Source organism: Channa argus, chromosome 24, assembly GCF_033026475.1.
Source record: "Channa argus isolate prfri chromosome 24, Channa argus male v1.0, whole genome shotgun sequence".
Taxonomy (NCBI): Eukaryota; Metazoa; Chordata; class Actinopteri; order Anabantiformes; family Channidae; genus Channa; species Channa argus.
In genome coordinates, this window is record NC_090220.1 from 6,624,278 (window position 1) to 6,636,770 (window position 12,493).

The window sequence follows — 12,493 nt, forward strand, 5'->3', positions numbered from 1 at the left end:
ATTTGACTTCCGTGAAAATGTTGATTAACATGGCGACCTTCACGAACGCCTACAGCGCAGGAAGGGTCTATTCATCACCTCTGCTGCTGAAATCAGTTTATAAACGACGGGATGAGGTCCCGTGGTCATACACAAGACTAACCTGCTAACCTAACCTGAACAGAAAACAGAAATATATTTCGTATACAAAATATTTAAGAACTAAGAAATATAATGGTAAAACGCAGGTTTAAAAAAATGGGTGTGATATTTCCACTCACTATTGAATTTAGGCTGCAATTAACATCATATTTAAGGAGGATATGGGCAAAAATATAAGCACTGTCAAAGCCACACTGAACACAGTTAAATCTAGGTTACTAGATAGATGCAAAATTGCCTTTGTGACAATGACTATCCAGACTGTGCCAGCAAATAGTAGAATACATGAATAATGCCAACTCATTACACACCCCGAGGGCCTGTTTCACATTGGACTTCAGTTTCTCAGACATCTGAAAGCTAAGCACATTTTCAAAACACAGTAGAGGAGTTTTACTATTCAGAGTGGCAGCTCACTTTTGGAAGCCTTAAACTTTAAGACTCCATTTTTCCTTTTCATTTGACTGCAGTCACTCCATTGTTTGCCAGTGAGAGCAGGTAAAACATTAACTGAGTGACTGACAGATTGTTCAAGATCAAAGTGTTAAATTAGGTAATTAGGAGAGATAATCCAAAACTAAATAAATTATTTATGAAGATACAATCAAAGGGTGAAAGAAAATGGAAAGGCAATCAAACCCACTGGCCCTGTCAAATATCAGTGTAACTAAAGTGAATGTACAAAACAGACAAAGAAAGTGACAATGATCATAAGGATTGTCTGTCTTTGTTGCTTTGTTTGCTTCATCTTTAGCACCTTGGATGACCCCACAAATCTACTGAAGTGCACATTACCTTTACACAACATCCAAATAATTTAAAAGAATTTAATAGATCACTGTTGTTTGCATTATATGATAAGACATTTGATTAAGGGCCTTTATCACTATCTGTATCTTCCTGAGATGCAGTTATGTGATTGCACAACCATATGGGCCTGGCACTTTAAAGTGCAGATTAGACATAGTCATGTTAACCACTACCTGCCTTTTATGCTGAGCAGGAAGTTTAAAAACTAAAAAAAAAAACATAAAAAGGCTGAAACATATCAACCTCCTGTTCTACTGACATACAGTTACTGATGCACAGCCTGTTGCTCATGGTCGAGTTCTCTCCTGTGTGTTTTAGCAGTTTCCTTCTTTCAGGGTCAAAAGTCTGACTTGGCAGATATGAACTGGCAAATCAAACACTGTTTTGAGCTTCTGAGATAAGACACACAACTGAAGTGATGGTAGAGAGGTGAGAAGGGGCAGACTTTGGACCCTTTTCACTGGCTCTTCGTGTTCGCCAGCGGCTGCAGCACCTCGGCTTGTCTCTCGTCACTCGTGGAGAACATGAAGGTCCATTTCGCTCCCTTGGACGTGCCCTTCCATAGGAGACTGCAGACAGCCGCTGTCCTGCAGTGGGTTTACTCCTTTCTTGGCTTGGGTAAGTGCGCAGCAGTGTCACTGGGACCATACTGTTAAGGTTCAGATCTGGGACAGACTTCATTTTTTACTCTAGGTGATTAAACCTGGTGGCCCATAGCCTCATTAAGGTAAATTGTAAATAAAAATGGGACCTAGAGAATGTTTTTGATTTGAATAGTTGCATTTCCAGTAGAGGGAGCCATCAGGGCATGACCTGATTTTCCTCCTCAGCTGACCCCAAAGCATATTATTTTATATGTTGGCATCCAAATGAATAAGTTCAGATTATTACTTTATTTAGTTTGGAAAGGCAGGTGCTGTATGTCAGTGGCCCCAACCTGTTTTTGCCGAACATACGAAACTCTTGAATGTTATTTAATGCTGTTAATAATATAAATGTGGCTTTTGTTGGAGTGTTTTTTCTACAGGTCATGGTCATAATGTTAGTGCACATGCAGATTTGACCAAACCTAACCAAAGATGACTTTCAATCTTTTGTTCTAAGTAGCAAAAGCTTCCACCCACTTACTTTTTGTCATAGCTGGTAGTCTATTGTGACAATAAGTGCAGTAGAGCTTTATACTAAAGATTAGCCTCCAGTTCAAATTAGTCAAACTCAAACTTATCACATGTCCCTCTGTGTTAATCATTTCCAGTGGTTCTGCTCTATTGGCTGTTTTTTTAATGCTCAGATAATCAGGAGTCACATATGGACACCAGTTATGTCACCTACAATGATGCTCCAAACCTTTTCAAAGATTAGGTTTTGTCATTTGGTTATATTTGATATGTAACAGAGGTCCCCTGACCTGGAATTGAAGCATACATGTGGTTGTGCTTTAACCACTGGGCCACCAGATGCCACCAACCTCCTAACTTCAGCTCACTTTACTAAAGTAACAGAACAACAGTCCTTTTAAACACTTGTGTTTGTAGATATGTGAATCACTGACACCCAAACCATGACATAATGGCAGCTAATATTTTACAGAACAGATGTTGTATTGTTTCTTTTAAGTAAGTGTGGTAACTGCACACTAACGACTCTCTAAAACTAATGATACCTGAGCTAAAATAAAAAAGCCTTTGCATCATAGTAAAATGCAACGTTGTACTGACATTATACAAACACATTATCCCATATCATGCCTCTACTGTCGGCTACCACCTACACCACTTGTCTCAAGTGGAAGTTAATCTAAACGTGTTTATTTGTTATGGCAGAGCAGCATAAATGGTTATATGAAGTAAACGTGTGCAAAGCAGCTGCTCACTACACACAAACTCTTTCTCTCCTCAGCACCTACCTGTATCTTCCTGTTTTTTTACCTGCTGTTCACTCGCTTCTGGCTGATCAGTGTGCTGTATGCCATCTGGTGGTACTATGACTATGACACCCCAGCACGTGGTGGCCGCAAGGTGCCTTACTTATGTGGCCTCAAACTTTGGCAACTCATGCGTGATTACTTCCCCATCCAGGTGAGAAACTCACTGAATTTTGTATAAATTGTAGGTGGGATACTTTTTAGGCGAAACAAAACATTAGAATATTTCACTGTGCCAGTTCTTTTAACCCAATCTTTGATCTTCAGCTACATACTGTACATGCAGTGGCCTTAATCTTTGTAATTAGCAGCAAATGAATCAGCCATCATGAATGGAACCTGCAGTTCCCTTTAGGCATCTACTACATATGCCACACAACCTCTTCAATCACAGAAGTGTTTGTCTCTTATTATGTTTCACCGCTGCTATTGAAAACAAGCTCAGTTTCCAGACTTGACTAATGGACTCTTAAATACTACATTAAATGACATTGACTTCTGACCTCATATGTGAATTATATTTGGAAAGATTATTTAGATTATTGTTATTTTATATAACAACAAGATTATGGCTTTTGGTGCTTTCTTACGTCAGTAAGTTTGTTGTATAGACTGATGCAACTCTCAGTTCTGTCAGTTAAACATAAAAAGCCTGGAACCAGGTTTGCTTAGGTTAGCATCAAGGCTAAAAGCCGCTTGTCTGCCAGATCACTTTCTGGGCAAATACCATCACAGGGTTGCCTGGCAACCTCATGGCAATGAGACAACAACTCTGGCAAGCTGCTTCTTCTCGCAATAAAGTTGATTAATGCATCTTCCAAATATTTAATAATTTCTTTAATCTTGCAGATCAGTGCTTTTCTATTAATTTTTTACTCACGTATTCTCGATACTCACCAGATGCTGCTGCAAAACAAAAATGTTTAGGCATTCAGAGGAATTAGGAAGACACTGTATAGTAAGTAAATTGTGAACTTATTGACACACCAAAAAAGACACAAATTCCATGATTTAAGGGTAAAGCTTTCATTAAAATTAATAATGTGTCTGGTTAAGAAGCTGGTTAATATTTGCTACAAAACATGGTAAATACAAACTGATTATTATTATACTGATTTTTTTTCAAAATATACTTGACATTGTTTGCAAGGAAAGATAATCCCACGGAATTCAAAGGGTTGCAGATAAATCAACAATGCTTTTAATGTGACAACCACTGTAACCTGTCCCTGACCCAAGCATGCTCTGATTGGAGAGGACTTAACACCCTCTTGCTGCCTGCTGTGTCCCTCTTGTGGCCAAATATGACAGTTGCACAATGATGACATGGTATATTTGACAGCTGGTAATTCATAGCAAATTCAACAACGTTTGATGTTGGCTGTAAGAATTTTTAGCCATGGAAAACACTGGACACCATCTCATGTGATGAGCATAGAATCCTGATCAACAACATTCACTATATTAGGCTTCTTTGTACCCCTGGGCACGACTTACACTTTGGACTGTGCTGATAAGACACAGTGCAAAAACAACACAAGTTTAACAGAATTTTAAAAACAGCTGCATACATTATTTTAAGCATTGCTACAAAACATTTTGAGTATTTAATAGAACTCTGACATATTGTTTTAAAAAGGAAATCAATGTCATTAGCTTATTTTAAAATTGTATATTTTTATAAACACAAACACACACACACATCTTAAATGTCACAAAAACCTGCAATTGCCTTTTTCCAGACAGAAAGCAACTGAAACATAAGTTTCTAATTTACTTTTAAAAGAATCAGCTCAGAATCTTAAAAGCAGCATACTCCATCAAATAATTAGGAATCCTTATATGTCTGAGTATTAAGTAGATCATGTGACTGTTTACATGAAGTAGCCTTCGCAGCAACAAATCATGATATATTTGTTTATATTGGCTTGCTTACATTTAACTGCCATGAACAGTTTAAAAATATTTTTATTGTGTGCATTATGTGTCAGTTTGTGATATTCTGTAGGCATTAGCATTGTAATCAGGTTTTTATTGCAAGTGAGGTGAAACCTATAGGAGTTGGCCACTGGGTTAATCCCTCATCTGAAATGTCATGTGAACACAATACCAGCCAGAAGAATATAGTTTCTGCTTTTCTGTTTCTGTAAAGACAAATGCTAGTTAAGGGATTTCCCAGAATGACTAAGAGTTGCTGTTTGCTCCGATCTCATTTATCCAGTTCAAACTGTGTAATTACCAGCATCATCTGACTGTTTGCTACATTAAGTGTAAAAAAAAAAAATTCATGTGATGTAAGGAGAAGCAGTGTCTGACGGAGATCGAGATTAGTTTCATTGGTGTGACTTTTTCACTGTTTCTAATCCATCGGCTCAGACTGAAAGCTCGTGTGTACTCACTGTTTTTTAAGACTTCAGAAGCACTTTCAAATTGTATGTTGATACAAATTAATATGTGACACAACTTTTCAAGAGCTACTGGTTCTCGCTGTGCAGCAAAATACACTCTGAGATAGACATCCAATCATGGGAGCCATGTCTTAGAAAACAAAACAATATTTTAGTTGATTTTAAAGCTGCAGATAAGTTACAGTTAACTAATGCATATTGACTGGAAACAAAACAAAACTTCTACCATAATTCTTGCCCAGCCATGACATACTGTATCCAGCACATAACCCCTTGATATATGGTGGCCTACACAGTAAAGCGCAGTGCTTCAGGAGAAAACATTGAAAATGTAAAAACAACTTTCTGTCCTTGTACCTTTGATATACCAAACCAAAGCCTTGGCATTGATATTAGCAGTGAAGACTATGTGGTGGTGGTGGTGAAAACCCTGCAGGACTCTGTGGCTGGTCACTGCTGGACCATTTATTTGGTTTGTGAACAGCTTCAAGTGAGCCACTGACTTTCTAACCTGGGATCCACCAGCAGCAGGTACCCACACATTAACTTTGTGAAGGTCCAGTATCATAACTCAATTGTACAGTTCAACACAAGTTGTCTAAATACCAATACAAGTTGGTGTAAGTCTAAGTCGTAGTATCCTGCATTTTATCAACACCAAAAAATTGTCTGACAACATCACTCTATGCTGTAAAAGAAAACAAACAAACAAAAAACAATCTGACAATAATTTGAATGAAATCCCTTCTTTGAAGCTACCTCTTTGCCCTTGAGAAGATATCATGGCTCCCAGATAAAAGGAGTGAGTGTGGCCCTAAGATCACTGTGACCTTGAAATACTGACCTCCCACACAGATACAGTGAGGGGAGTGGGTTTGTTTTGTTTTCACAAGAGGGCACAATGCTCACGGTGCACCACAAAACAAACTACAAAACAGGGCAAGTGGCTCTTTACTCCTGATAGTGACCTTTAATGCCCCCCAGTATCTCTTCCGCTCTGGACTTGTGCAAGCATGCATATAGTGCTCCATGAAATATCTTATCAAGTCTTTTACTGGTAATGATCAAGACCCCTTATTTGTGGCTCAACAAAGGAACTGTACTCTATACCCGAGGATTCATTAAAGGCCTTGTCATCAGCTCATCTAACACAAAGATTATTGCATCGGTGTAGAGTTGAAACATCAAAGTGGGCAGTTCCAGGGAAAAACTAATGCACTATGGTGCTATTCCAGGGTGTTGGTATGTCAACACCAGAAGAGATCATTTTGACTTTTAGAAAGATCTGAAGAGACGCCCTAAATTCTTATCATCGCTGTGAGTGAGCAAATGACTCACTAATCAATATTTGCTACTAAAGGATTATATTGGTGAAACTGTGCAAGTGCAACAAATGAACTAGAATAGCCTGGGTGGCACTAGTGTGAGGGGAAGCTCCAGACATACATATTTTCACTACTGTTCACAGAAGGTCACAGAAGGGTTAAAGGTACTGTACCTGTAGTGGTGTGTGTTTTCATGATATTATTTATGTATAGTACAGTGATCAATACCGTATTGATCTGCTGTTTGAGGAAATGATTCTACTTCTAAGAATTGAAAAAAAACCCACAAGAAATAATTATGTGGGTTATGTCGAAAAACAGACGTATGAATGGTGGTGTAGGCAAAATGGTAGAGTGAGGTAAAATGTGACAGGGATTAAAGGTATGGTAGCAACTGTTTACTGAAGAACCCAGATACCCGAGAAAACGTAACACAACATTGCAGCAATGCAAAAATAGTAGAAGTAGAAGTTCCATATTTAAATTCCCACTTGCTGTGGGTACAAATAGAGTATTATCTGCAAGGTGTATCAAAAGTATAGGTGCCCATCCTGCAGAAACTGGGCTAATATAGAGTGTGGCAGATGGGTGTGCGCTGCATTTTACTGGGTGAGGTGGAGCAGTGTGTAATTACTTTGTGGATTAGGTCGTCCAGTTCAGTTGTTACTGTATTTTTTTGCCCTTAAAGTATTTACAGCATAATTACTTTGGTTTCTGAATATTCTCTAATTATAATGTTGGTGTGGATACATTCACCTAAAACAATTGAAATTAACGTACTTGAGTTTAAAAAATTAGCAAAATTGCTAACAATTCACAGACAACTCAAATGTGGCAGGGCCGCAAAACCACACGCAGCAGGGAAATACTAGTTTCAACTTTAACAAATTTACACACACATATACCGTATATATATTGTATATACATATTTTTTAAGTCTGAATATGACATGCAACCATAGGTTTTTGCTATTAAACAATATACATCACAAAGTACCAAATACGATATTTCCCTCTAACATGTTTTGCAGTAAATCAATAAATCAAAACAATTTAGACTTTTTTCATATTTGAGTATCATTGTTGTGGATCACAACATTTTTTATCGTCTGTTTTATTTGAATGTTGCAGCACCTTTGTGAAATTTGTGAAATAACTTGTAAGAAATGGTTAATAAATAAAATTATTATTATTATTACCTTTAAAGTGCACTCAAGGACAGTACTTGAGTAAAAGTATGCAGTTACTTTCAACCCCTCAAGGTACAGTATTATTGACAGCAGTGAATCTTACAGTAGGCTTCATGTTTTTGGACAGTGTGCACACAGCAGCACAGTGTGGGGATGTGAGCAGGTTCAAAGGGTCAAACACAGTGTTGAAACTGTCAAGTCACATGTTTGGGTTGATGCCAGCTGGGCCACTACAGTGCAAGACAGTGGTTTCTTTAGGAAAAGAAGTAAATGATCTAAAATTAAATATTCTGCATGATTAATAGTTATAATATATATAGACTGTTGCACAAAGAGTTTGTCATATTTTGTTTTCAGACACGTTTTTCTTTTTGCAAAGGTAATGGTGGTTTAATATTACTGTGATATGTTTGGAAGGGATTGATCAATAAAGATATACAATTTATCTATCAAGAATAAATCACATTGTCACAATAATTTCATGAAAAGAGGTACAAAATATTTTATTCTAACTTTAAGGGCAACCGTGTGTTTATATAATTGAGCACATGGACCCACATTAAATTCAGCCATGAATCAACGTTAATGCTTAACATTGCTTTCTTTTCTTTCCTCAGCTGGTGAAGACAGCTGACTTGGACCCTAGGCACAACTACGTCCTCGGCTTCCATCCCCACGGTGTGCTGGTGGCAGGAGCCTTTACCAACTTCTGCACTTTTGCCACTGGATTCAGGCAGCTGTATCCTGGCCTCAGCAGCTACTTGCTCATGTTGCCCATTTGGTTCAGAGCCCCGTTTTTCAGAGACTACATCATGTGTGCAGGTTTGGGCCAGGGAGCTTTTTAAATTTTGCAGGATTGGACACAGATCGAATACACAGAGTGTAAACCTTTTGAACTTGCATGGCAGTGATAAAAAGCATTATGAGACTTCATCATTGTCTATCATGAAATCTATTCTATTTTTGCTGTTACACTGTAGGTCTGATTCCATCCGACAAAGACAGTGCTAGCTATCTACTACAACAAAAGGGGGGCGGTAATGCTGTTGTAATAGCAGTTGGTGGGGCCCCAGAGGCCCTTGATGCCCACCCTGGGACTTACAATGTGCTCTTGGCCAAGAAGAAAGGCTTCATCAAGCTGGCAATGGAGCATGGGTAAGAAAAGAGAGCCCTTGGGGGGATGATACAGCTTGTTCTCCCAGACTTAATGGCTCGTTGAAAATTGTGTCATCATCTTTGGTTTTTTGTGGCTTGGGTGACCTTTTGAAACAGAGGCTCATTGAAGTCCCTAAGATGAAATTTCCCAGGAAAGTACGCCGTCTGTTGGGATCAATTTAGAAATAGAAACTAATGACACAAGAGTTGCAAATAGTGAACCAGAATCAGTTAAACAACCTGACATTAAAAATCTTTTATAGAGCTCATCTGGTGCCAATCTTCTCTTTTGGGGAGAATGAAGTCTATGATCAAGTGGAAAACTCACGAGGAACTTGGCTTCGATTCATACAGGAGCGGCTGCAAGGCATCATGGGCATCTCCCTGCCTCTCTTCCATGCACGGGGCATTTTCCAGTACTCCTTTGGTCTCATACCCTACAGAAAACCCATCAATACAGTAGGTGAGTGAACAGCTTGAGCCATGTACAGTATCACCATCAGTATCGCCATTCCTGCACTAAGTGTTTGAATCTGTGGCTTCTGTGTAAAGTGTTGTAACTTGCAGTGCCTGAAACAAATAAGGCTTTAGACTTTATCTGACAAGGAAAAGCCTGAGCTACATAACATACCCACATATTTCCCAACCAGCTATTGATTTTGTCAGAAGCATCTAATGTCACTGATGTTGGCAAAGAGTTTCAGTCAGTGTCTGTAACATTAGAGTCAAACGCTTTAATGAAGGCCTTTGTCACCCTGTATTTGATTACACAGATCATACTGCAAATCTTAAAGCTTGTTATCCTGCTCCTCTCTCCAGTGGGGCGTCCAATCAAGGTGAAGAAAAATCTGAAGCCGACAGCTGAAGAGCTCGATGCTCTCCACCAGCTGTACATGGATGAACTCAGCAATCTGTTTGAAGAGCACAAAGGCAACTATGGTGTGGATGAGGATGTACACCTGAACTTTGTCTAAACTGCAAGAAGCAGGGGATTTGAATGTATATTTATTACTGGAGCTCTGGTGCTGTAGGTTCACATCACTGTGCTTTTTGATTGGCTCTGAAAGCCTGAATTTGCTCTCAACTGCCCTATTAGGTAATAAAAAGACAAATATACTGTTATTGGTTACACAACAAGACACACTGCTGCATCTGCTTATGAGATAGGATCCAACTATTATGAGAGAAAAACAATCAAAATGGAAATATATTCACTTACTGAGACCTGGGTTCACTCTGCTGTTTCCACCATGGGAGAAGTGGTACAAAGGGAACATTAGTGACACAAGTCGATTTTTCCTCACTTATTCTCCTAGTTGTGGCATCTGTCTGGGGTTTAGAATTTTGTGCAAGGCCTGACACTTTCTGAAATAGGGTCATGGGTTAAATTTGGGTTGCAACATCATATGGAGAAACTTTGCATGTTAAATGTTAGCTAAATAAAAAATATACACAACTTAACAGACTTTTCTGTCCTTTGTTTCTATATTACAGCCTGACATTTAAAAAACAAAAATACAAGGAAACACATATATTTGATTTCTTTCCAGTACATAGTGAACTGATGCCACATATATGTTACAGTCAATAAATAGTTACAGAGGCTTAGCAAGCTTTAGCTATTCTCGCAAAATGCAAAAGTAAATAAATCAAGGCTACTTCTATGCATGAAGATGTGACCTCCTCGAGTCGGCCACAGGCATGAAGTGAGAATCAATCTTCTTATCTCACTCTCAATAAGAAAGTCAATAAGCACATTTGCTAAAAACTATTCCTTTAATATGTGGTTTGTAATTTATTAAACTATCTGAAACCATAAGATCCTGATGCTTTTTAATGGGAAATACCATGAAAAATTAGTTCTCAAATTTAATTGCTGAGAATTCAAATCATATTCCTAATTTCATGCTTTTTGCATCTCTCCTCCTATGTCCTCCTACGTTTGATGCCAAGTATGTATTATACCCAAATAATTTTGAAACTGCATAATCTGTTGACACGTTTGTGTCCAAAATGTGTAAATGTTACTTTACTGTTAAATACAGCAAATAGAAAATTAAAAGATAAAACCAATATTATAATAGTGGGAAAATAATGACATGTGGCTGGTGATGCAGTCAATGACTGAATGAAGGCAAATAAAGACAAACATACCAGTACTTGTTTTATACATCAAAACACATGTATTCCATTATCATGATAAGGTCTGTGCTTTAAATCCGTAATTGTTTTGGGAAATTAAAGTGACTCTGAACTCTGAATGTTTTAAAGTAAGAGTTTTCTTTGAAAGACTTGATGCAAATATAGACACTTTTATACTGATAGTAAACACAAAGGCCTGGCTGAACTTTGACTCTGTCTTTCTTTGAGTTAAATTAAGGCCCCTCCCATTCCCTCCACGGGGACTGTGGAGCAGCATCGACATAATGGACGGGCCCGTCCAAAAAAGTTAGTGTGCCCACTCATTAAAAAATCGGTAACTTACAAAAAAAAAAAAAAAAAACGGAAATGCTTTTACAGCTAAAAAATATAACTCACTCGTACATTTTGGTAATGCAATACTCAATACTGTCTAACTCAAACCAAAACAGACAATAGTGATAATTTGTACTGAGAGATCAAATAACACTAAAAAAAACAACAACTACCATATCCGACTTATTGGACCATCCAATCAATTTTATTACAAGGTTGACCTTATATAGTTAGGTAGATGTGTCAAGTGGTGCTCACTCGCAAAGGTCAGCTTGTGCAACTAGCGTTTGAACATGATCTAACACCAAAACAGTGAAATGAATGGAAAGATTGTCTTGTTGAGAAGATTCAGTAACTGTAGTCAGAAACTCCAGCTCTTCTAATGGTGAGTTCAAAAATCCACCTATTGGCCAAATGTATGTCCTGCTTTGTGAACTTCACAGTTTGAGGGTGTTATGTTACATGTTGTACTTTTGTAATTGTGGCCACGCTGTATCATTGTGTATATCAGTGCTTGGTGTAGATAAATGGATGGTAGTCTTTAATTTGTCATGTAGCCTATACATCTGGTGGCCAACTGACCTGGTTTACATGTTATTGTATTTTATTGTTTATTGAACCACAGTTTTCAATGGAAAACATTTAACTGATCATCTCCTGTGCATCTTATTTCATGTATATGGTTATGTTGGAGGTTACTTCAAAGCTGTACACACCTGTGCTTTGGGATCCTATTTATTTACTTCATTTACATATATTTACTCTCTGTTACAGTGTATTTATCTTTCATGTAAAATGCTAATAACAATAATAACAATGATGATGATGATGATAACAACAATACATTTTTTGTAGTGTAGTTTAATCGAAGATTTTTGTCATTATTTGAGGAAAAATAACTGTTTATATAATTCTGTCTCTTTTTTATAAACATAAAAAAATCACAAGATTTTTTCTTAAAATGTTTTATTCGGTTGCAGTCATCTCTTTTGTTGTCAGTGATGATGCTTCCTCTCTTCTTACTGATCTCAGTTACCTTTCTCTCGTCCTTCTCCATGCAAACTGG

The 12,493-nt window shown here is 37.8% G+C and overlaps 1 protein-coding gene across 1 annotated transcript; it reads left to right on the top strand.

Moving 5' to 3' along the window:
• The first annotated feature begins 1,321 nt into the window (after nucleotides 1-1,321).
• On the top strand, nucleotides 1,322-10,382 carry mogat2 (monoacylglycerol O-acyltransferase 2). Its single transcript, XM_067494386.1, has 6 exons — nucleotides 1,322-1,569; nucleotides 2,851-3,029; nucleotides 8,415-8,619; nucleotides 8,778-8,952; nucleotides 9,216-9,415; nucleotides 9,772-10,382. The coding sequence occupies exons 1-6, from the start codon at nucleotides 1,476-1,478 to the stop codon at nucleotides 9,924-9,926; spliced, it is 1,008 nt and encodes a 335-aa protein (XP_067350487.1). The 5' UTR covers nucleotides 1,322-1,475; the 3' UTR covers nucleotides 9,927-10,382.
• The last annotated feature ends 2,111 nt before the right edge of the window (nucleotides 10,383-12,493 follow it).

What these genes read in the sequence shown, in the direction of transcription:
- mogat2 (XM_067494386.1), top strand. Translation starts at nt 1,476, where the DNA reads ATGAAGGTCCATTTCGCTCCCTTGGACGTGCCCTTCCATAGGAGACTG. An exon ending in GTGATTACTTCCCCATCCAG is followed by an intron (nt 3,030 to 8,414) that starts GTGAGAAACTCA and finishes TTCTTTCCTCAG; the next exon opens with CTGGTGAAGACAGCTGACTT. An exon ending in AAAACCCATCAATACAGTAG is followed by an intron (nt 9,416 to 9,771) that starts GTGAGTGAACAG and finishes TCCTCTCTCCAG; the next exon opens with TGGGGCGTCCAATCAAGGTG.